The sequence below is a fragment of the Oryx dammah genome, unplaced genomic scaffold, assembly GCF_014754425.2.
Source record: "Oryx dammah isolate SB20612 unplaced genomic scaffold, SCBI_Odam_1.1 HiC_scaffold_26, whole genome shotgun sequence".
NCBI lineage: Eukaryota > Metazoa > Chordata > Mammalia > Artiodactyla > Bovidae > Oryx > Oryx dammah.
In genome coordinates this window covers 43,721,092-43,745,251 of record NW_024070210.1, presented here as the reverse complement: position 1 = coordinate 43,745,251, position 24,160 = coordinate 43,721,092, and the positions used below count along the sequence as shown (strand labels likewise).

Here is a 24,160-nt window from a genome sequence, read left to right as displayed (position 1 = left end):
ACCCATGTCCGTCGAGTTGATGATGCCATACAACCATCTCATCCTCTGTTGTCCCCTTCTCCTCTTGCCCTCAATCTTTCCCAGCATCAGGGTCTTTTCCAATGAATCAGCTCTTCACATCAGGTGGCCAAAGTACTGGAGTTTCAGCCTCAACATCAGTCCTTCCAATGAACACCCAGGATTGATCTCCTTTAGGATGGACTGGTTGGATTTCCTTGCAGTCCAGGGGACTCTCAAGAGTCTTCAACACCACAGTCCAAAAGTATCAATTCTTTGGTGCTCAGCTTTCTTTATAGTCCAACTCTCACATCCATACATGACCACTGGAAAAACCATAGCCTTGACTAGATGGACCTTTGTTGGCAAAGTAATGTCTCTGCTTTTTAATATGCTGTCTAGGTTGGACTTTCCTTCCAAGGAGCAAGCGTCTTTTAATTTCATGGCTGCAATCGCCATCTGCAGTGATTTTGGAGCCCAGAAAAATAAAGTCAGCCACTGTTTCCACTGTTTCCCCATCTATCTGCCATGAACTGATGGGACCAGATGCCATGACCTTAGTTTTCTGAATGTTGAGCTTTAAGCCAACTTTTTCACTCTCCTTTTTCCCTGCATTACAGGCAGATTCTTTACCCACTGAGCCATCTGGGAAGCCCCTAGTATAAGTATAGCAAGAAAGAAAATGAAAGTGAAGTCGCTCAGTCATGTCTGACTCTTTATGACCCCATGGACAGTTGCCTGCACCAGGCTTCTCTGTCCATGGGATTTTCTAGGCAAGAGTACTGGAGTGGGTTGCCATTTCCTTCTCCAGGGAATCTTCCTGACCCATAGTATAAATATATCCCCTGCCATTTCTGGGACATATTTATATTTTAAAATTTTTGTTATTTATCTGAAATTAAAGTTTTGCTGGGCAACCTGCATTTCACCTGGCAACTCTACAACAGTTTCCTCGGGAAGCAAATTCTGAGATGGAGCTTAGTTAGCAGGGTGTCATTAAACAGTGCCCTTACTATCAATACCTTTGGGAGGTTTGGAGGAGTAGGAAGCAGGATAGCAGAAAGAAAAGTCTGTGATGCAGGCCCAGTGACAGGTCTGGCTGAGCCATGGGGATCTCTGGTACTAGAATGGCCCTTTACAGCAGTTCCAAGTTGGGCTGAATTGTCCAAGCCTTTATACTCACACTGATCCATCACTGGATGAGGAGATGCTTCCTGGGTAAAGCAAATCTCTGCAGACAAGGCAAATCCTGAAGGGTCTGACAGCTGAAGGCTATATCCTGACAGCACTTCCAGCACCAGGGGCAGAAAGTCTTTCCTGACGTGGAATCCATGTAGTGGGTACATCACAGTGTTTACTATGCTTGGAGAGAGGATAAAAACATTGGCCAGAGAGAGTAAATGATGTTTAAGAAGGATATCAATGGACATGAGCTTGATCAAACTCTGGGACATTGTGAAGGACAGGGAAACCTGGCATGCTGCAGTCCACGGGGTTGCAAAGAGTCAGACACGACTTAGCAACTGAAAAACAACAACAAGGACTTTTCCATTTGAGCATCTATGATGCTCAAGAGAAATAATGTAATAACATGTTCCATTGCCTAGAAGAGACCATGACACATAGATGGTAAGCACCAGGCAGCAGTTACATTGATGTCTCGAAAAAATTTGAGCAGGAAGGGTTGTCCAATGGTGAGGCAATATTTAGAGTAACAAGCAGTGCTGTGCCAGCTTATTTATCTGCCTCTTGGAAGGTGATGAGTGTTGAGGAATTCTTTGTTGGGGAGTGTTCTATGCCTGAGTAGGCTTAAATTGGAGAAGGCAAAGGCACCCCACTCCAGTACTCTTGCCTGGAAAATCCTATGAACGAGGTCGGCTGCAGTCCATGGGGTCGCTAAGAGTCGGGCACGACTGAGCAACTTCCCTTTCATTTTCACTTTCATGCATTGGAGAAGGAAATGGCACCCCACTCCAGTGTTCTTGCCTGGAGAATCCCAGGGACGGGGGAGCCTGGTGGGCTGCCGTCTATGGGGTCGCACAGAGTCGGACACGACTGAAGTGACTTAGCAGTAGCAGGCTTAAACTGGCAAATTCCTCTAGATACAGCTTTTTAAAAAGGAACGCCTTTTGAAAAAAAATCTTCAAAGTTAACTACTGTCTTTTTCCAAAGACCAGATCCTTCTCTTGGACATGTATGAGTAAGGTGGAAACCATGATCATAAAGTTAGGAAACAATGTCTTATCTTCACCATGACATTTAGCCTGTAACATCATGTCCTTTTTAGTTGCCTAAACTAAGCCAGTAAACTAACAAATCTTCATTGCACTTATGTCTGTAAGTATCTAGTTTTAGTAACTAGCTGCACATTTTTCATGTTTTCTGATAGAGAAAACAATCCATATTAATGACTTTTTTCAGTACTCAGAAGGAGCCAGCAAACTATGAGAGTTTGAATAGAGGAGCAACAAATATGAATATAATTCTACCACAATACTGGTTTTTGGTTATTTTTTCTTCTAAACATTATGTATAAATTAACATGAGGTAATGATAACAGTACACTTGTTTCAACATGTGATTATGTTCAGCAGTGATTATTTTTATTGACTAATTAAAGGTAAATAAATTACAACCAAAAAAGATACATTCATCATGATCCATTCGTTGTTCAGAATAGCTTAGAATCTGCGATTACGGATTGGAAATGATGGTTTTTAGTGATGTGGTTCACCAGGTCATAGCAGCTGCGTGAAAACTGAAAAGCTCAGTCGTGAACCTCTCCTTTAGATGGTCTGTGATCAGCTGGTCACAGTCAAAATGTAGTCAGTGCAGTTAGAAAAAGACACCTGGTTCTTTAAGAATTTTAGAGTCTTGTTTGACTTTTTATCTTGCAACCTTGGAAGGTAACAGACTGTGGAGGTACCTAAGATCAGAACTCCTCATTTTAAAACTTTCCTCCCAGGATTCGTTCTTTGTCGTAACACCTGGGCTAAGTGATAGGACACAATATCAGTTTGCAAGAAAATGCTTTGAAATGGGGTCCACCCAACCTCTGATGTTGAGAGGGATGGTTCTACTTACTCTCTGGTGGGAAGTTATTGGCTTTAGATTAAAGAAGAATTAGGGAATTATCTGGTTTGATTCTGACATCAGGAGTGCAAATGTTTGAAAAGTGCTTTAAAGTAACTTTGCTTATAAGCATCAATGTAAACTGCTAAAATGATATCTTGACTTAAAAACATTAACTGGTGAGCTCAAACCTTTTTTTAAAATCAAGCACTGTTTGCAGGAAAGAATGAGTAAAATCTGAATTCTTTTCACTCTGTAAAGACAAACTTTTCAATCTTATTATGAAATTACTCACAATTTTTGTTTGTTGGTCAAACTCAGTTGTCCTTATATTACTCTGCCATAGTAAAAAAAAAAAGAGAGAGCGAGAAATCCCAATCTATATGTCTCTAGCAGTGAGTATATGATTCCTTACCAACAGTTAAGGGTGCCAAGATAAATCAAATACCAAGACTGGGGTTTCTAAAACTTTTCCTAAAAGAAATATGGGCTAATTCAATAACTAACCTCTTTGGGTTGTTACTGTATGTACAGTTAGTATTGTATATATTACTATTATAATCATCACTATGAAATTATATACATATTCAGGTCCCCTGTGTCCAGAAACAGCCAACATATACTTTTCAATACTTTAAAAGAAGAGTAGCACATATTAAACGCATTGATCTTGAACATGAAACTCTATTTTACTTTGTTATAAAACATGAATCTGAAGAGGACATTTTTTTAAAAAGCTGTGAGGGCATGACACAACCAGTCTCATTAAAAGGTGGGGGAAAGTTTCAAATGCCCGTTATTTTGAGAAACACAGCCACACCAGACACAGCCACACCAAACAAACACAGCCACACCAAACAAACACAGCAACACCAAACACAGCCACACCAAACACAGCCACACCAAATTCCCAGCTGCCTAGGTTTATTCAGGGGCTGTGGAGACTCAAATGTTTCAATCTGCACATTCCCTGAGTTTTAAAATGCTTCCACTAATATGGTATAAAACCAGGACCCAGGGCCACTGAGAACCAGTGATGCTCCAGTGGAAAAAGTTTCAGAAGCTCTCCCCTAACACATACATGTACTCAGTGAGGGCAAGTTGCTGAAGAATCTTTACATAAGTATTTCCCTAGGTCCCTTTCCTGACCGTAGGACCGCAGGACTCCTCTCTACTCTCGGTGGCCCTGCCTGGACCTCAGTGCTGGGCTGAAGGATGTTTGAAGAACCGAGTTGGCAGAAAATATGTGTATTTAAGGGCATTTAGGAGGCCTGGCGTGCTGCGATTCATGGGGTCGCAAAGAGTCAGACATGACTGAGCGACTGAACTGAACTGAACTGAGGAGCAAGTACACAGAACTATATGGAAAGATCTTAGTGACCCAGATAACCATGATGGTGTGATCACTCACCTAGAACCAGACATCCTGTAGTATGAAGTCAAGTGGGCCTTAGGAAGCATCACCACAAACAAAGCTACTGAAGGTGATGGAGTTCCAGTTGAGCTGTTTCAAATCCTAAAAGATGATGATGTTAAAGTGCTGCATTCAATATGCCAGCAAATTTGGAAAACTCAGCAGTGGCCACAGGACTCCTGAGGCCTGTTTTCATTCCAATGAAAAGGTCAGTTTTCATTCCCATCCCAAAGAAAGGCAGCACCAAAGAATGTTCAAACTACTGTACAATTGCACTCATCTCACGCTTTAGCAAGGTAATGCTCAAAATTCTTCAAGCCAGGCTTCAACAGTACGTGAACTGTGAACTTCCAGATGTTCAAGCTGCATTTAGAAAATGCAGAGGAACCAGAGATCAAATTGAAAAATCTGCTGTAACATAGAAAAAGCAAGAAAGTTCCAGAAAAACATCTATTTCTGCTTTATTGACTATGTCAAAGCCTTTGACTCTGTGGATCACAACAAACTGCGAAAAATTCTTCAAGAGATGGGAATACCAGACCACCTGACCTGCCTCTTGAGAAACCTGTATGCAGGTCAGGAAGCAACAGTTAGAACTGGACATGGAACAACAGACTGGTTCCAAACTGGGAAAGGGGTACATCAAGGCTGTATATTGTCACCCTGCAAATTTAAGTTATATGCAGAGTACATCATGAGAAATGCTGGGCTGGATGAAGCACAAGCTGGAATCAAGATTGCCGGGAGAAATCTCAATAACCTCAGATATGCAGATGACACCACCCTTATGGCAGAAAGCAAAGAAGAACTAAAAAGCCTCTTGATGAAAGTGAAAGAGGAGAGTGAAAAAGCTGACAAAACTCAACATTCAAAAAATTAAGATCATGGTATCTGTCCCGTCACATCATGGCAAATAGATGGGGAAGCAATGCAAACAGTGAGAGTCTTTATTTTCTTGGGCTCCAAAATCATGGTGACTGCAGCCATGAAATTAAAAGACACTTGCTCCTTGGAAGGAAATCTATGACCAACCTAGACAGCATATTAAAAAGCAGAGACATTACTTTGCCAACAAAGATCCATCTAGTCAAAGCTATGGTTTTTCCAGTAGTCATGTATGGATGTGAGAGTTGGACTATAATGAAACTTGAGCACCAAAGAATTGATGCTTTTGAACTGTGGTGTTAGAGAAGACTCTTTAGAGTCTCTTGGACTGCAAGGAGATCCAACCAGTCCATCCTAAAGGAAATCAGTCCTGAATATTCACTGGAAGAACTGATGCTGAAGCTGAAGCTCCAATTCTTTGGCCACCCAATGTGAAGAACTGACTCCTTAGAAAAGACCCTGATGCTGGGAAAGATTGAATGCAGGAGAAGGGGACAACAGAGAATGAGATGGTTGGATGGCATCACCGACTCAATGGACCTGAGTTTGAGGGAGCTCTGAGAGTTAGTGATGGTCAGGGAAGCCTGGATGCTGCAGCCCATGGGGTTGCAAAGAGTTGAACACAACTGAGCAACTGAACTGAACTAGGAGCAAGTTAAACTGGATTTTCTCCTGGCATCCAAAGGGACCAGATCACATTCTTTAAAACTATATTTGGGTAGTTATAAAGTAATTATCCACCAATTAAATTTTTTTTTAAAGTCACAAGGAGAAAAAAGCCAGATAACATATATTAAAAAGAAAAACTACATTAGGGTAAGAACAGTTCATTAACTGCTCTTTTGGGGGACACACTTAATTTTATGCTGTTCTCACCCTTGCTCTTTACTATAAACTCAAAGCATATAAATGACCACTTTTTAGTCTGAAACAAAAAAATATAACAAACAGGCTCAGGTGAATAAGCCCTTCTAAGAATCAGAATTCACTTTACTATTCTAGATCAGGGGTTGGCAAACTATTACTGTAAAGGGCCAGAAAATAAATGTTTTAGGTTTGGGGAGCTGTTACTCAACTTTCTTAGAGTGATTCAACTCTGCCAGTATACAGCAAAAGTAGTCACAGCCTATAATATGCCAGTGACTGTGATAATACGCAAATGCCTCTGATTGTGTTGAATAAAACTTTATTTACAGAAACAATGGGCTGCCTTTGGCCCAAGGGTCACAGTTTGCCCATCCCTGTTCTAGATAATAACCACGAATGGCACCTTTCTTCTGAAAAATGCAAAGTGCCTCTCAAGGTTCTCGCTGGATTCATGTCCACTTGCACAGTATTTGCTCTGAGAGCAGATCCAGATCTAGGGCGGAAAGACCCTGCAAGACCTGCAGATTCAATGTTTACGAGCCGAGCTGCAGATCGGCATGGTCAGAAATTGACAGGAATCCAGAAGCGCCTGTTTCTGCTTCAATGCAGGCAGCTATTCCTGGCTTTGGCTAATTTTGGCGTGGTAATCAGGAGCTAAGGATGATGCCCACTTTGACGCTCTGGTGGCAGGTGAAGATGCAGAGAAAGGTAATAAGTTAGGGGTAATAAGGTACCTCAACAGCCTTAAAGGGTCAGTGCAGCTTCCAAAACAATAAACATAAGTCGGCACTAAGGAATTCATTGCTCAGGCCACCAGGCTGATCAACTCAGAGGTAAATCTGCTCAGCCATGGCTAAAAGCCAAAAATAAAATCCAAAACCAAATACATAAAAGTTGCGAGAGCAGCAACAGCTAAGAATCACAGACTTCCCTACAGGTAAGGAAATCTTACCAATCAGCTTAGCCAGCCCTTTAATATTACCAGTGGGGAAAAACAAGACCTAAAGAGGCAGAGGTAACTTGCCCAGCTTGTTTGTGAAGGAATTACCAAATGCCAGCCATCTTTGAGTTCCAGTCTGTTATTTCCCCCTTACAGAATCAGAATTAAAGGGGAAACACCATATAAGCACCCATGTCGTGAGATTATGACAGCTAATTACCTGACCGCCCTTAAAGACAAGTTTCCTATTGGGACACACATGGTACCAGAGAACAGCTGAAATTTACTGAGGGGAATAGAAGGCTTCCTATCACTGATGTAATGCAGCTGACAGAAATTGCACAGGATAAAGCATTAAATGGCCATCTTCCCAAGAATACAAATGCTGGTCTCTCATATTATATGATAACATGGCAAGAACAGACTGGGAAGTTCTTAGAGCAAAGTTTGCATTGATCTGTTTCCCTCCTAACAGATCAAAGGCAAACGTTACACTCGTATCTTTGGTGTCAGTGACATAGAGGATCCCTCGGGCAATGAAGGCGTTGCCAGCCTTGGACTTGGGATATGTAGTGTTGATGTGCTGCACCACGGAGAAGGTCCTCTCCTCCAGCTGTGCAACAAGGATGCTTGAGCCGTCCACGCTGGAAGCATAGATAATCCAAAGGCCCTTTTCATCTACAGCTAAATTGAAGTACGTCTTGGAATTTGCAAAGAGGTATTTTCGATCAAAATACAAGGCATTTTCAAGCTTCAGAGTCTGGGATGTTTCTTTGCCAAATTCAAATCTGAAATGTGTAAAAAAAAAAAAGTAGATATGAGACACCATTTTTTACGGACAAGGGTGGATTTTAGGCTCCTCTGTTCACCTGGCGTGGGGCCTGGGATTCTGCATTTCTAGTAAGTTGCAGGTTGTGCTCATTCTGCTATTATATCTGCAACACCGTGAGCAGTGAGGATGCAGAGGCTGGTGACTACATCTCAGTGTCCACCTACTAACCATGTGACCCTGGTAAAAGTCCTTCACTTCCCGAATCCTCAGGTGTCCGCTGACCTCCTGATATGCCCTCTCAAAGCTGCAAGGGGCCTTAAAAGATAGTCTGTCATTTCATTTTACTAATGAGAATAGGAGATGTGACCAGCTCAGGAATACAGATAAGCAGTTTAAACTCAGGCTTTTGATCTCCAAGTTTGGAGGTGATTCCTCTACTCCACGCTGGAGTTTTAAGATAAAAATTTCACAGCAGGCTCAGTGAAGGAAGTCAGCAACTGAGAAGTGAAGTAGCTAAGTCATGGCTGTGAAGTCACTTTTCTTTCTTTGGTAAGCAAGTAGATCAATGAAGTGATGGCGTGAAACCCCATGCCCCTCAGCTCCTGGAGGCTGTTTGATTTGGCAGACTCCAAACCTGCATCATAGCAAAAGTGGATTTTGATTCAGTTTCAGGAATGAAAATTCAGGGACTCAAGGGTAAAACAAAAGCACTAGAGGGCGCCATTGAGCAGAAGAAGAACTGTGACCTGAGCAAAGCTGCGGGTCTGCACTGGAGTACAGCAAGCTTGAAACCAGTTAAGAAATCCTGAAGTAAATTGGAAAAGAAACTAGATAAGAGTGAGGGCTTGAGAAGGTCTTTCATGCCCATCTCTGCTCTCAGGGCTCCCTTCCTCTGAATGCCAGGGATTCAGGACTGCCATTGGGTTCCTGTCTGATACTGGCACTTACAGTTGCTTTTCTTGAAGAGGCTCGTCTCTTCCAGCAAAAAAGGGTCTAATTCAAGTCTGCCTCTGAGTCTCCTCCCAGATTGTAGTCAGGCACTAGAGCAGGGCCCCAGTATAGTTGTTCTAACCTCACACAAGCTTAGTGTCATTAGAAGCCACTCTTAGGGTGGCCAATCCTCCTCTGGGCCTCATTTACCCCAGAATACCCCACGTAACTGCTCTCAGTTGCTCAGTCATGTGTGACCCTTTTGTGCCCCATGGAGTGTAGCCTGCCAGTCTCCTCTGTCCAAGGGATCTCCCAGGAAAGAATACTGGAGTGGGTAGCCATTCCCTTCTACAGGGAATCTTCCCGACCTAGGGATTGAACCTGTTTGGCAGATGGATTCTTTACCACTGTGCCACCTGGGTGGCTCTATATATGGCAGCCACAAGGCTTCCTAGTGGTAAAGACCCTGCCTGCCAATGCAGGAGACAAAAGAGATGTGTGTTGGATTGCTGGGCTGGGAAGATCCCCTGGAGGAGAGAATGGCAATCCACTCTGTATTCTTGCCTAGAGAATCCCATGGACAGAGGAGGCTGGTGGGCTACAGTCCATGGGGTCGCAAAGAGTCGGACACGACTGAGCGACTTAGCACACACTCACATGCAGGGAGCCACGGGATGAATGAGAACAAATGTCACAGAAAGCAGTGTGTGTGGGGAGAGAGGGCTTCTGAATGGGTGCGGGTCACTAATCTTTTTCTTTTAGCTCAAGATTCTGTCTAGATGAGGTAGCCAGGAGGTGCTGAGGTGGTGAGGGAACCCAGGATGGGAGGTGGTGCAGAGGCACAGGAGGGGGTGCCTCCAGCCACAGCTGACATGTGTGTCTGACGTGGCTGGTTTGACAGCATGATGTACTAGCAAGCCCATGCCCATGAAAGAATCCAGTCCTCCCTCAAGATACAGGTCTCTTGTTTGGAATGATGAGGACCACAGCTTTCATAACACTGCAATTGTCTTTTCCAATGGGAGTACAGTTGGAAGGCTGCAGAGATTCTTATCCATCTTTCCATTTGTGGTGAGGACACGGAAGTCACCAGAAGTGGTGTCTCTCCTCTGAGGTCACAAATAAGTAGGTGGGAGGGTTGGAACTTGATTGAGTTCACTGCTCCTTTGATTTGCCCAAGATGACATCTGCTTCTAAAGCCCAGCACTTGATTTCTTCTTGAGCCATGCAGACAACCTTTAGCAATTCTTGTGCGGAGCCAGGAAGCCTGGGCCGCTGTCCTGGGCCCCGACTACCTGGGTGGCCACCTCTCCTGCCCATGGGAAAATGGAGGGCGTGTGGAGGTGGCTTGGTGAGGGCTCTGTCAGGATGACAGAACCACCTGAAGGCCTTGCAGTCTCTAGTCCTCAGAGATCTCAGCTGTGACACGAAATTCTTCACACCCAACAGTTTTCAGAACAAAAACGATTTGGGGGTGTGACCCTTTCCTGCCAGAGGGAGGCCTGGATTCTGCTCTTTCTTTCCCAAAGGATGAGAAAGGTTCCACACCCCCACACCGCCCCCCACCCCGAGTCACTCCCGGCCTCCTTCTCTCTGGCCCTGAACTTGCACTTGGTTCCAGACCAGCAGTAAATGCAATGGGGGCTCACTCCTTGTGGCCTGTGGTTCATTCAGTCAGCAAACCCTGACTAACCTCTGGCTGTGCGCCAGGCCCCGGGAACATAAAGAGGGTAGAACCACAGTCCCTTCCCTTAAGTAGCTGAAGTGTGACTAAAGCGCCACGCACAGTAGGTGCCAGCTGGGATGGGTGAGGAGGGGCAGCGGGGCCCTGAAGGACTCACCTCACTATGGTGTTGGAGCCTCCCTTGTGGTAGTAGAGAGAGTTATTGTGAACAGTGTGCCCGCAGCCATGGAAATAGTACGGGAGGTGGATGAGCGTGTAACTGCCGTTCAGCAGTGAGGGCTGGTCTTCGAATTCCTTCACCCTGATGCCTGTAGGAGGGAAATCAGGGGAAGGCAGTCACAGCTTGGAGGTGAGTCGGGGGAGGAGGGGTAAAAGGACAGAAGGTGAGAGCCAGACGTCCTGCAAGGGTCCTTGTCCAGTTTCAAGATCCCAGGCTCCCAAACCCCAAGGCCAATTCTCTTCCGTGGATTCCTGAACCATCTTTTGAACACAGTAACCAGAGCTGCCTTTGCTCCTCCCAGGAAAACGGTACCATGCCCTCCCCTACAATTCCATCAACGTTTCTGTGAGACTGCCACAGGCTGCATCGTCTTGTGCGGTCACCTCCCACCACTGCACTCCAAGGGGGCCTTGCTCTTCCCTTCAGAGCCACAGACTCCCTCTCATCCGGTCATCTGGACAGTTACTGCCAGCTGATGAGTGAGCCTGGATGAAACCAAAGTAGCATGTCTGAGCTATTGCTCTGACTAGTAGGCATGGCCAGGCCTCTTCCGGCATGGGGCCACTGCAATTCCTGACCACATCTGTTTGGGACAGTGTGATGCAGTAGACCTTCAAGATGGTACCTCACCCACACCCTTGGGCTCTCTGATACTGCGGTATCTGAGAAAAGTGGCCAAAAGGATTCTCCTTAAAGAAAGATAGCCTGTGCAAAAAAAAAAAGAAAATTGTCTCTGGCATTTCTTCTTCATTATGGTTTCAGGGTTTATAAAGGGTTTATCAGTCAGGATGCTATTTGTTTCCTTCCGGACACTTTGCCAAAAAGCTACAGTGGAGGTACCCTGGTCATGTCCCTATTATCTGAACTGTGAAGTCTGTCACCAGTGTGCTCAACTGAGAAGAGCATTCTGCCCCCTCATTTAGGCTTTCTAAAATAAAAAAAAGCAATTCTGTTACACCAGTGAGCAAGGATTTCGGACACAGAAACAGGATAAGCCTGAAGGGAGGCAACAGAGGAAAGATAAAATTATCTGCCAAGTAAAAGCACCTGAGAAATGTTCAGTCACCCAGATGCGTTCATCACTCTTGTTAGCAGACTCTCTTATCCAAGTCCCAAACGTCTCTTTAACTTTCAACACTTGTATTGGATTTCCAATGGATGTGATCATGGATTCTATCAAAAGAAGAGAAAGTTACTCACCTCCCAGTTATGACTGTCACCTACAAACTGGCAGTTGCCATTGGCACTTGCCACCTACCTCTACAAGGATTAAATCATGTGCTGATGCAGCTGCTGACTTTCCACATCCCCTGAAAGGAGCTAAGGGTGGAGAGCAGAAATGAGGAACTCTGTCCTCAGTGGAGGCTGGAGTGGGGGACTGGTAGAACAGGTCTTCAGAGAGTTAGATATTTTCAGGAGCTGATTTTATGAGCCCAGGCCGAAGAATTGATGCTTTTGAATTGTGATGTTGGAGAAGAGTCCCTTGGACTGCAAGGAGATCCATCCAGTCCATCCTAAAGGAAATCAGTCCTGAATATTTATTGGAAGGACTGATGCTGAAGCTGAAGCTCCAATTCTTTGGCCATCTGATATGAAGAACTAACTCAATGGAAAAGACCCTGATGCTGGGAAAGATCGAAGGCAGGAGGAGAAGGGGACGACAGAGGATGAGATGGTTGGATGGCATCACCTGTGCGGTGATGGCTCAATGGACATGGGTTTGAGTAAACTCTGGGAGTTGGTGATGGACAGGGAAGCCTGGCATGGTGCAGTCCATGGGGTCACAAAGAGTTGGACATGACTGAGCAACTGAGCTGAACTGAACTGAACTGAAGTTGTGTTCGTATGGTGGCTCAGACAGTAAAGAATCTGCCTGCCATGTGGGAGACCTGGGTTCAATCCCTGAGTAGGGAGATCCCCTGGAGAAGGAAATGGTAATCCACTCCAGTATTCCTGCCTGAGAATTCCATGGACAGAGGAGCCTGGCTGGCTACAGTACGTGGGGTCACAAAGAGTCAGACATGACTGAGAGACTAACATTTTCACTTTCTAAATATCTAGAAAAGCACCCAAATCCTTCATGGTGATGACTGCTCCATGTGACTTGCAGAAACTTTCTGCAAAAATCATGTGCTTGATTGCATGTACTCCTCCTTTCCCCCTACTGCTCTGGAGCAGTTTCTCAGAGCTACCTGAAATGCTTTCTCCTGGGCTATAGTCCTCATTTTGCAACAAAAGAAACATGACTCACAACTTGCACGTTGTGCTTATTTTATTTTTTTTAGTCCATATGACTTTAAGGTATCTGATTTCTGAGTTTTAAAACAGGATGCTCTGGGACTTCCCTGATAGTCCAGTGGGTAATGACCTGCCTGCCAATGCAGGGAACACAGGTTCGATTCCTGGTCTGGGAAGACGCCACATGCCGCAGAGCAACTAAGCCCGTGACCACAACTACTGAGCCCACACTCTGCAGCCCTCGAGCCACAGCCACTGAGCCTGTGCAAGACAACTACTGAAGCCAGTGCACCTAGAGCTTGTGCTCCACAACAAGAGAAGGCGCCACAGTGAGAAGTCCTTTCACCGCAACGAAGAGTAGCCCCCCCTACTGCAGAAAGCCTGTACACAGCAATGAAGACCCATACACAAATAATTTAAAACATAAACAAGATGCTTTGTTTCTGTACCTGCTTGTGGGGAATGGTGTTCACTGGCTTTCTCATCAGTTTTTCCAACCAAGGTATCATCATTTGGTACAGCACATGTCTCACCTAAAACAACAAAGATAATCAGAGCAAATGCAGTTGGCACAGTGAGATGTGTATAACTTTATAACTGGTGCTTTCAGCCACCTCATTCCAGATTCGAGTTTCATAAGCATCCTTGGTTTTTCCTTGCTTGCTTTTAAGCACCAACTTATATGCTTCCAATTTTTTTTCCTCTGCCTGGTGAGTTCCCAACAAGCATTTCATGACCATAGTTGCTAAGACTGTACAATCCCGAGAGGATGTCAGTAATAGGAAAATGTCACCTGAGTCAGCTATCCTAACCCTCAACAACCTGGAGGAGGTGGGGAAGGCTGACACGTTCCTGGCCACTCTGGGCAGGTGGGAATCTATCACAGTTTGCATTTTCTGGAGAGATTTTCACCCTCAGGGAAGTTGATGGGGATGAGGAGCGGCCTCATGATGGGGTGGCCCATTTCACCCTGTCTTCCTGAACTGCCAGGGAGCAGAGGAAGAAGAAGCCTAGAGACAGCCCAGACCAGAGAGGTCGTGGCCCCTTTCCCCTCCCCATTATCCATGTTTTTTTTCTGCTCAAAGACCTGTGGGACCCAGGTCCTTGAGGGCCACCTGATTCATAGTTGGTCTGAGGCTATGGCTAAGCACAGATTCCTCTTCCTTAGCAAATGGGCTGAACTCAGACCTTTGGTGAAGAGCTGGCTCAGGTGGCAGAATCAGCACAGAAGGTGGGGGTAGTGTGGCCAGTGGGAGATGAGAGGGCGCAGACCGGCTGGCAGCGGGTCTCAGCAAATCGGGCTTTCCGGGAAAGGCCAGGACCCCACTTCCCTAAGGCAAATTCTGAGGGCTTCCGATCACCTTGTGGTTGCTAGATAGAAAGGAGCACCTCCACCGTCACTAGGGAAACACACAGAATAAACTAGAGAGGTGTCTATATCAGTAAAATAGGGAGGCTCTTCTCAAACGTTCCTTTAGCTGGATGAGCCCTGTCTCTCTGAAGCCCGTCTGCCATGGATGAAAGTGGTCTCGGGGCTGTGACTCTCCACACACAATCCTGCCTCTCGAGTTCCCCCCGGAGTTTCCACTTAGGGGCCTGGGGTTCTCACAGAGAGGGTCAGAGAGACCCTCCCATTCTTAGTCTGAAGAAAAGGTCTCATTAACTTGTGCAGGACCTACCCACCAGCTTCTGAAGCTGAGGGGGTGGGACGGGGTTAAAGGAAAGGGATAGGAGGAGCAGGAGTGAGGGCCAAGCTTAGATGCTGGATGCCTGGCAACCAGGACTCACTCCTGGGAGGCAGAGCGGAAGGAAATGGTTTTCACAACCCTGAAGCCCATCCCCTGCCGACCAGCCTCTTAGCAGACAGGCTAGGCTGGGAGGGCACCTCTCCAGCACCCCTCTCACTGCTGACAGAGCCTCTGGCAAGTCCGAATTCTACAGAAGCAGGGTCAGACTTTCCCTCCTCTCAGGGGATGGTTCCACTCAGCCTGCCCCCCCAGGGAAGCTGAACAAAGGGCTGATGCTAAGGGAAAGGGTGGTGTTGAATTAACAGCCTGCTCACTGCTGGGCAGGGTCATAATCAGGCTCCATTTACTGGACGTGATGGTGACATCTCTGAAAGCTCAGATTCACCCCCTCTGACAGGTGAGTCTGTGCCCCTCCACCCACTCAAACATCTTCCAGAAAGAACAGTGTACCAGACAGAATGAAAGAGTATTTAGGAAAGTGGTGGAGAAATCCACAGCAAGTGAGAAAGAAACCCCAGTCAGGACCCTCTTCTCTGCTTGCCAGGAAGCCAGGCATCCAGTTGTGCCTCCTCATGGCCCAAGTTAGGGGAATAAGTCCCTGAACATCGCTGTGTGGAGAAGTTATAGCAGCATCTGAGAAGGACTTTTCATTAACACGGCCCTTGATTTCGTCTTAGCTCTCAACCCCATGGCCACCCTGTCACAACTGCCTGAAGAACAAGCCGTCCAGGCCTGCTAGAGATTGGTGCCCTTGCATTACTTTGCCAAGAAAGGTCCGTCTAGTCAAGGCTATGGTTTTTCCAGTGGTCAAGTATGGATGTGAGAGTTGGACCATAAAGAAAGCTGAGAGCCAAAGAATTGATGCTTTTTGAATTGTGGTGTTGGAGAAGACTCTTGAGAGTCCCTTGGACTGCAAGGAGATCCAACCAGTTTATCCTAAAAGAGATCAGTCCTGGGTGTTCATTGGAAGAACTGATGTTGAAGCTGAAACTCCAATACTTTGGCCACCTGATGCGAAGAGCTGACTCATATGAAAAGACCCTGATGCTGGGAAAGATTGAGGGAGGGAAGAGAAGGGGACGACAGAGGATGAGATGGTTGGAGGGCATCACCAACTCAATGGACATGAGTTTGAGTGAACTCCGGGAGCTGGTGATAGATAGGAAGGCCTGGCGCGCTGCAGTCCATGGGGGCACAAAGTTGGACACAACTGAGCGACTGAACTGAACTGCCCTTTGTTGGCTTATTCTCAATGTGTGGATTTCTGTCTCTGAAAGGAAAATGCTCCAAGCAGGGGCTTTACAGGCAGACACACAGGTTTGAATCCCAGCTGTTGCTTACTGAGTGGCCATGGACAGACTATGTAGCTCCCTGGGGTTTCAGCTTTGTATCTGTGAACTGGTCAGAATACGACCCCTCTATCTTAGGGCTAGTGTAGAATTAAATGAACTGAGCACTTAGCCCTATGCCTACAATGTCGCTAGCATTGTTAGCAAAGCTTAGAGGTGGTGATGGCAGTACTGGGGAATCTATGGGGAGTTAGACGATCTGAATTTCTCCATCGTCTCCATCCCTCCAGCATCAGTCAAGCCCTCCATGCTCCAGAGATGGTGGATCTGGCAAGAAAGAGGACTAGTCTGGTGATGGCTCAGCCTTTATAGAGAATCCACCTGCCAAATAGGAGCCCTGGGTTTGATCCCTGGGTTGGGAAGATCCCCTGGAGAAGGGAATAGCTACCCCATCCAGCAATCTTGCCTGGAGAATTCCATGGTGGGGCCTGGCAGGGTACAGTCCATGGGGTTGCAAAGAGTTGGAAACAATTGAGCAACTAGCTCAAGTGAAGGAAGAGGGATGAGGGCAGGAGGCAGGAGGCCCGATTCTAAACCTGCCACCAGTCCTTACCCTGGGCAGGCTGTTCAGGCCTCCCAGGTCGGTGGAGAAGGGGAGGGAATACTCGCTTTGGGCAAAATCTCCCCTTATTTAAAACAATCTGGTCACAAAGTCTGGGGGAAGCCTGAGAGCTTGGGATTGTTAACTGAAGAGGGGGCTCCCTAGGGCAGGGGTGTGTGACCTGGGCACTGGCCGTTGAACATGTTTGGCTGCCGAGGGCCTTTGGATCTTCTGCTTCCAGGGGGACCCGGAGGACCCGGAGGGCCTGGGGGCCCAGGTGGGCCAGGTGGGCCAGGTGGGCCTTGGTCACCTTTGGCACCTGGAGAAAGAGAGAGAGAAGCAGGGGTGGGAGTTGATTAGAGAGCTGTAAGCAGAGATGGGTTCCACACAAGGGAAAAGGAGATGGAGCTGCTCCAGGGAGGCTGGCCGAATCCTGGACAGTGGTCCTCCAGCACTCACTCACGCAGGGTCAAGGGAGCTCCCACAGAAGGTGCTGAGTTTCAACTATGTGCCAGGAACTGTGCTGGGAATTTTAGAAATCTCCCCTTTGTCCCTCCCAAGTACTCTGTGAGGCAGTACCAGCAGCTCCTCGGGTGACCCAGGTCTCAGGGAAGTTCAGGGCTTTGCCCCAGGTCACAGCTGGAGCAGAGCTGCGCCCCGCCCCCCAACACTTAGGGCTGTCTCACTTCTTAGCTCATCCTCTTTTGTTGGCTGATGTTGGGAGATCTCAGCTCTGACTGTTTATTAGAATCACCCAAGGAGCTCAAATACAATTATAACGCCTGGACCCCATCCCAGATCACTTCATCAAAATGATGGGGAAGGTGGTCATCTGTAGTTTTTAAACCCTCCAAGGATGCTTCCAGGCATGAGAAACACTGCTCCATGTTGTGGAAGAGATCAGGGGGCAGCTGTCCATCTTTGTGACCTTGGGCAGGCAGTGTATCCCTCTGAGACTGGTTCTTCATTTCCAGATTCTCATACTCCCTGCCCTGCCCTGTGAGAACCCACTGAGGTCACTAGGGTGAGTGCTCTGATGGTTGGATTCTCTACACATCAGCAGGTGGAGTCACTACACACTTCTAACTTCTGGTGGCCATGTGGGTACAGCCCTTTGCAGGGGCCTTTGGTTCTGCAAGTTGCATAAAGATGCCGCTAGTCTGGGATATTCAGTCCTTTGGTTCTATACTACTTTCCTGGGCTGACTGGTGATCTGAGATCTCTTTAGCTGCCTCTTCCCAGCCCCACCAAATAGGCCTTTTCAGCTGCTTTAGAACTAAAGGGGAAAGCAGGGGTCACAGAGGCTGAGGGTGGTTCTAAGCCCCCAGCAGAAAAGGCAGAGATCATGGCAGATGTGGTCCAGCCCTCCTATTCCTTCTCTGCCCTCTGGCCAGAGGACACACTGAGCTCTGGCCTGTCTCTAGAATTGGAGTACACTCAGAGATGCTGCTTTCCTGAATGCTTTGTGGTCACCCTCATTTGTTTGGTAATATAGGGGTGTGTGATATTCTGGATGTGTAGATTTCCCATATAACTGAATATAACATGATCTTATAGTTTCAAAATATATTCACATATATATATATATATGAATCCTGTCAAAATACCTCTTAAATTTTACATATTTTATGTACAACCTCCTTTTCTGGAACAAGGCATGCTAAACCTAATTTGATTTTTCCTGGGTGCTTTGATCTTTACACAGTACCTGGTAAATGGCAGGTGCTCAAGAAATTTTGAAAGCTGGATGGGACACTGATTCAGGGTCACTGTCCTGAACTTCTATCATTCTGGCTTCTTGAGGACAGATATCATGTCTTACTCATTTTCATATTTCCATTTTCAGCTATTATAGCAAAGTCCCTAATTCATAAATGGTGTTCTCTGATATTCAAAAATGCTTACTGAACACACAAATAGGGTAGTTATGCTTTTATAGTACAAATGGTCCCCAAAGTAAAGTGCTTTTAAAATTCTGTCTCTTTCTCCTCCATGACCATCAGCTGTCACTTACTCTTTCCACCATGTCATTGCCTTTCTGAAGCTTGCTGTGCCACAGACACCAATTACCTGCTTTTAACCTGGGCTGGAAACCAGATAAAGAAGATCAGCAACCATGTTTGCCTCAATCCTATGTTAAGAATCTTAGGATAAGGGTCTGAAGATGGCCTGAGCTCAACTCTGAAGCTTGTACTTTCTGTTGTCCTTTGAAATTTCTCACTTCTCTTGTTCTGGATTGTGCTGGATTTAACAGATATTTGAAGGAAGTTTCCTTCATCCTAAATCCATCCAACCATGGCATGGTGCTTTATCTCAACTACTTATACTTAGATCTCAGATTTGGTCTTACTAACATTGGGCTTACACATGGTTTTCTCCTTGTCAAAAGCACAGGACCGTAAAACATGCTAAGAAACAGATGGGCATCTAGGGCAGATAGGAGAGATGACCCAGAGCAGCCTTGGTACAAGAAACCAGGATGGTTTCTGGGCCCATTCACCCCAGGAGAAGACCACAGCACCAGCCCCTTACCTGTGGGGAACACATCATTGGACACATCCCCTTTGTCTCCCTTGTCACCCTTCTGCCCTGCTGGGCCCTCGTTTCCAGGCAAGCCCAGCTCACCAGGGTCTCCCTTTTCCCCTGGAGTTCCTGTGGCTCCAGGTGGCCCTGAGGAAAAAAAATGATTTATGAGCCTGTTGTGCAGGAAATTCTGGTATACTACTTTGTAATACTGTGCTTTGTGTTTTTAAAGTGAAGCAGCTTCAGAAACCGAATACATAACACTTCATAATCATTTCAGGACAGCAGCAAGGTATAAACTCATGAAAGAATATACTTCTAGGTCATTCTGTTGAATTTTTTTAGAGACATTTTGCTGGGCCAACAGGTTGGAGAGAGGAGTGAACCCCAAGAGGGACAGCCACAGTGAGAGCAGAAAGAAGGGGAAGCCTCATCAGAAATCTGCCCTTCCCACCCCAGCAGGGAGGGCTGAGCACTCGAAGGACTTTTTTAGGCCCTTGAACAGTGGATGTTGTCATCTGCAATACCTGGTGTATCCCTCACAATACTGGGGTGGTAGGCTGGTCAGTTTTCCTTACTCTCACTTAGTAGAAATTGGAAATAAGGCCTATAGGGTTTACAACTGAGGCTGCTAAGTGAGCAGCAAAAATCTTGATTCCATCTCCAACACCCTTTTCTTTGACATTTGGATGCAAAATGTTTTTAAGCAAAGTAGCAAAACAGACCACACTGCTTTAGGACAAGCATTATGGGGGATGGAGATGGTGTGAACAACAGGTAATGGACAAAAGTTCTGTCTCTGCTCACAGGGAGACATCACTACAGGAACTACAGTCCTGCTAGGAGCAGTCAAGATCAGGCAGTGCCTCATCGCAGCAGCGGGAAATGGGCAGCACAGCATGCTGATGCTGGGAGAAAGGAGACCAATCTCACGCATCACGTGATGCCCCAACTCACAGCAGCTTCCACACAGCAGCTTCGCTGAGGTGCGGAGACAAAAAAGTAGAGTTTGGGGAGATAAAGGTGGCTGGGATTCATGGGACAGAGTATGAGAAAGGAGGTCATTGTGTAGAAAGAGCTCTGGTGAACTTCAGAGGGGTTTCCTCGAGTCTTTGGCAGAGTAATAGTCTGTATAAGGTGAAAGTCTACTAGGCAGGGAAAAGAACGAACAGAAAGCCACTCACTATGTGGCTCTCAGAGCTTGAACAGGGAAGGGTCCTAATTCCCGCCAGTGAAAGCAGAGGGATCTCAGAAAATGGCAGGCTGTGAGGTAGAGTCCTTGGAAAGACTTGTCTTAGTAGTGAGGCTAAATTAGCCCAACAGTCAAGGCTGCTGTGGATCTATTGTAACAAACCTTAGAAATACTGAGCAGTAAGCTTAACTGCCTGCCAGGATAGAATTCAAAATCTGAATCATTTAGTCAATGTAATGTAGCATATTAATAATTTAAGCAAGGAAAAAATTACATGATCATCTTGATGGATATAGAAAAGACATTTGATAAAATTCAACACCTATTTTGAATAAAAATTCTCGTCACACTAGGAATAGAAGGAAATGTCCTCAATATGAAAAAGGGAATTTATGAAAAGAACCTACAGCTAACATCATCTCTAGAGCTTCCCTGGTGACTCATATAGGAAAGAATTCTCCTGCCAACGTAGGAGACTCAGGTATGATCCCCAGGTCGGGAAGGAGGAGGGCATGGCTACCCACTCCAGTATTCTTGCCATGGACACAGGAGCCTGGTGGGCTAGAGTCCATCGGGTCACAAAAGGTGGGACATGACTGAGTGACTAAGCAACAACAACAACATTCCTAATAATGAAAGACGAAATGCTCTCCCCCAAGATCAGGAACAAGACATTGGTACCTATTCTTGTCACTTTAAATAAAGTACAATAAGGCAAAGAAAAAGAAACAGAGGCAAACAGATTGGGGAGGGATGAATTAAAACTGTCTTTATATATGATATGATTATCTATGTAGAAAATTTATTAAAAAGCTGCTAGAACTTATGAGCACCTAGGGATACTAAGAGGGAAAGTGATTGTTACTATGTGCAAAGATATTGCCAAATATGGATGAATTAATATGATATCCCATTGCAGGCATCATTTGTTCATTTTGACAAGAGCCTCCTGGAGATATCACTCAACAGAGATATTTTTCAAAGGGGCGGAGATTTCAGGCAACAGAGAAGAGCCAGAGGCAAGTTTCAGCGAAAAACTTCAGCTTCTCTCAACCTCTATAACCAAGAGGCCTTAGGATTCACTGTTTTTCTAATTATGTGGCCAATCCCAAGCCCACCTTAGGATTCATTGCCTTTTCTAATTATGTTGCCAATCCCAAGCCCCTTCTTAAAGGTTCTGGCTGAGTGCCCCACCAGCTTGGCCAGTCCTCACTCCCTAACTGTCATTCTATGACATTGCAACTGTCCTCCCTCCAGATTTAAAACCAATTCTGATCCCCACCCCCAACTTCCTACCAGCTACACAGGATTCCTATATAACCATCCCAAGAAAATCATAGAATTTCAGATAGGAAGGCACCTTAGAGGTCATTTAGATTAACCTCCCATCCAACCCTGAACACCTCTCAACCCCCACCTGACTGGCTCTTCTCAAGCCCTTGCAGCAATGGGGAGGTTATTCTTAATAAATCGCGTCACACCACAGGTGGCGCTGGAATACCCTGCACTGCCATCCTAGCCCATTATTCCCTAAAATGTGCAACTGGCACTCCTAGCACCTTTTTTGTATGCCACGGGAGTGATAAGCTCTTTTAGATTCAAGGGAGCCTACACAGACCATCCCAAGGAAGACAGCAGTGTATGAAAGAACCTGAAAGTGTTGATCACGTTAAACAATGCAACAAACAGGGAAACATTTGCTCAATTTCTGCCAATGGAATTGCTGGGGACACAGTGGAAGAGCACGTGAAGAAGAGCACGGGAAGCCCCTGTAGTGTAGGTACTGGAGGCTCTGCCGTGGAGTCAGTCACATGGTTGAGGCAGGTCCCACAATGCATCTCTCACACCACACTGAGATCCCATGGCTGGGGGTCACCTCTGCCCACAGTTATCAGGATATCTTTCTGGAAAGAGGCTCACTGAAAAGCCCTTAATCAGGGACCTCTGCACGAGCGGAGGTTCTTTTGTCAGTATTTTAAATAGGCAATTTGGCACATTATCTGAAGGACACAAAAGATGAGAACGTTGCCATAGAGTCCAGCCAGCACAATGCACCAGAAGATAACTGACACCTTCGAAAGGTGTCGTGTGACTCACATTCAGCAGTGCTCAGGGAAATGGTATCTTCTAGTTACTTGAGGGTTTTCTTTTTCAAGCATTTATTCTAGTCACAAAGAGCCTTTGGCATCATCGTTCGATTTCCTCTTCTTTTATTCCTTCCTTTTATGCATTTTTCCCCTTTCTCAAAAAGGCCAGGTGTGAAACAGGAGAACATTCTCACAGCTGTCATAATGCTCAGGGGCTGGTGCCTAATGCTCAGGATATTAAGGACTTTGCTCATGGGTGTATTTTGGCGCTCAGCTGTGTGTGTGCATGATCACTTTCTTCAAGAAAGGGGAGGAGACGTTTTGTCTATGTCGTCTTTGCCACCTCTACAAAGTTGTCCCTCTTCTTGGTTGGTGCAACCACCGTGGCCGTGCCTGGCCCTGGCATGCAGGAGCACACCACCACCTCATCGCGTTTGCTGGCCGAGGTGGCAGATGTGGCACTGTCTGCCTTCCCCGACTAGGCTACGGGCAGGGACATTGGTAAACACTGAGTGGCCTGGACCAGGGCAGTGTCTGTCCCATGACTGCTGGCAGGCTCGGAGTCAGCACATTCTGCTGCAGAAGAAAGGCCAGACTCTGCTCGCCTTGCTCGGGTGCTGGGTGTGGCTTTCTGCTGTTTTCCTTTCTCGTCGGCGGTGCCCACTCAAAACAAGTCATTTTCCCAGCTTTAGAGTCTGGGGTTGTGTGATCAACTGGGGTCAACGCCATCTTCATTGCAGGGGGTGAAGGAGGACATCTTATTTTTGGCAGTGCCATCTGTCACCCACTGAGGCGGAGGAGATGGGAGCTGAGGGTGTTATGCAAAAGCCAGAACCAAGGCTGGGATGAATAAGGAGGAGAATGTTTATTTCTGTTTTTGTGGGGACTCAATTTTTAGAGAAAACACTGAAGCATTAACTGTTGAGTGAGAAAGTGAGAGGCAGATGGAAAGAAAGAAAATGCTTGGTTTTGAGGCATAGCATGTCAAACTTCGGAAAAGACGCTGTTTGCAAAGATGTCCAATTCTCTCTAAATCTAAGTTGATGGTTTCAAATAAATGTAGGCATTTCCACTCAGATTTCCTTCCCCACCCTTTGAAACAACACTACCACCTAATATCTAAAACTAATGCAGCACTTGCTCTGTGTCAGACCTTATTCTAAGCACCATATATATATATAAATTTAATCTTCCTAAAAACACTATTACTATTCTCATTTTCCAGTTAAGGAAACAGGGCGATTAAGTAACTTGCCCAGGTGCACACAGCTAGTAAGCAGACAAGCTGGGATCCAAACCAAGACTTCCAGCTCTGACTCTGGCCTATTCCACTCTTGTTCTTAGCTTTCCTAAGATCAGAAAGTGAGGGTTAGCTTCATATTTCAATATCCTGGAAACAACCGTTGGTCTGGAGCTCTAAACTCTGGTCTCATTAGGTTGCAGTGGCTCCCGGCTGCCTCCTGCAGACACAGAGCTGAAACCCCTGTTCCCTCCCCACCCCCACCATCCTCACCTGGGGCCCTTCTCATAGGCAGGGCCAGCCTCCCAAACAGTGCCTCCAAGTAGGGCCTTTTCCTTCTCTCCTTGCAGTGCCCTCCCCATTTCCCTTCTATTTATTTCCAAGGTGTGGATCACACGTCTCTCTCTTGTCCTTTACACTTAGCTCCACGGTACAACCCATCCTCTATACAGGATCCTATT

At 46.1% G+C, this 24,160-nt stretch overlaps 1 protein-coding gene across 1 annotated transcript in view; it reads right to left on the bottom strand.

Annotated features, from left to right (window-relative positions):
• Positions 1-7,018: 7,018 nt before the first annotated feature.
• The window catches only part of GLDN (gliomedin), a 56,544-nt gene continuing 39,402 nt past the window's right edge, over positions 7,019-24,160 (bottom strand). The window contains exons 5-10 of the mRNA XM_040226514.1: positions 19,190-19,327; positions 16,839-16,976; positions 13,469-13,552; positions 11,829-11,954; positions 10,719-10,869; positions 7,019-7,963 (exon numbers count right to left, since the gene is read on the bottom strand). Of these exons, the coding sequence (XP_040082448.1) occupies positions 7,486-7,963; positions 10,719-10,869; positions 11,829-11,954; positions 13,469-13,552; positions 16,839-16,976; positions 19,190-19,327 (1,115 nt within the window). The 3' untranslated portion in view covers positions 7,019-7,485. The remainder of the gene's footprint in view (positions 7,964-10,718; positions 10,870-11,828; positions 11,955-13,468; positions 13,553-16,838; positions 16,977-19,189; positions 19,328-24,160) is intronic.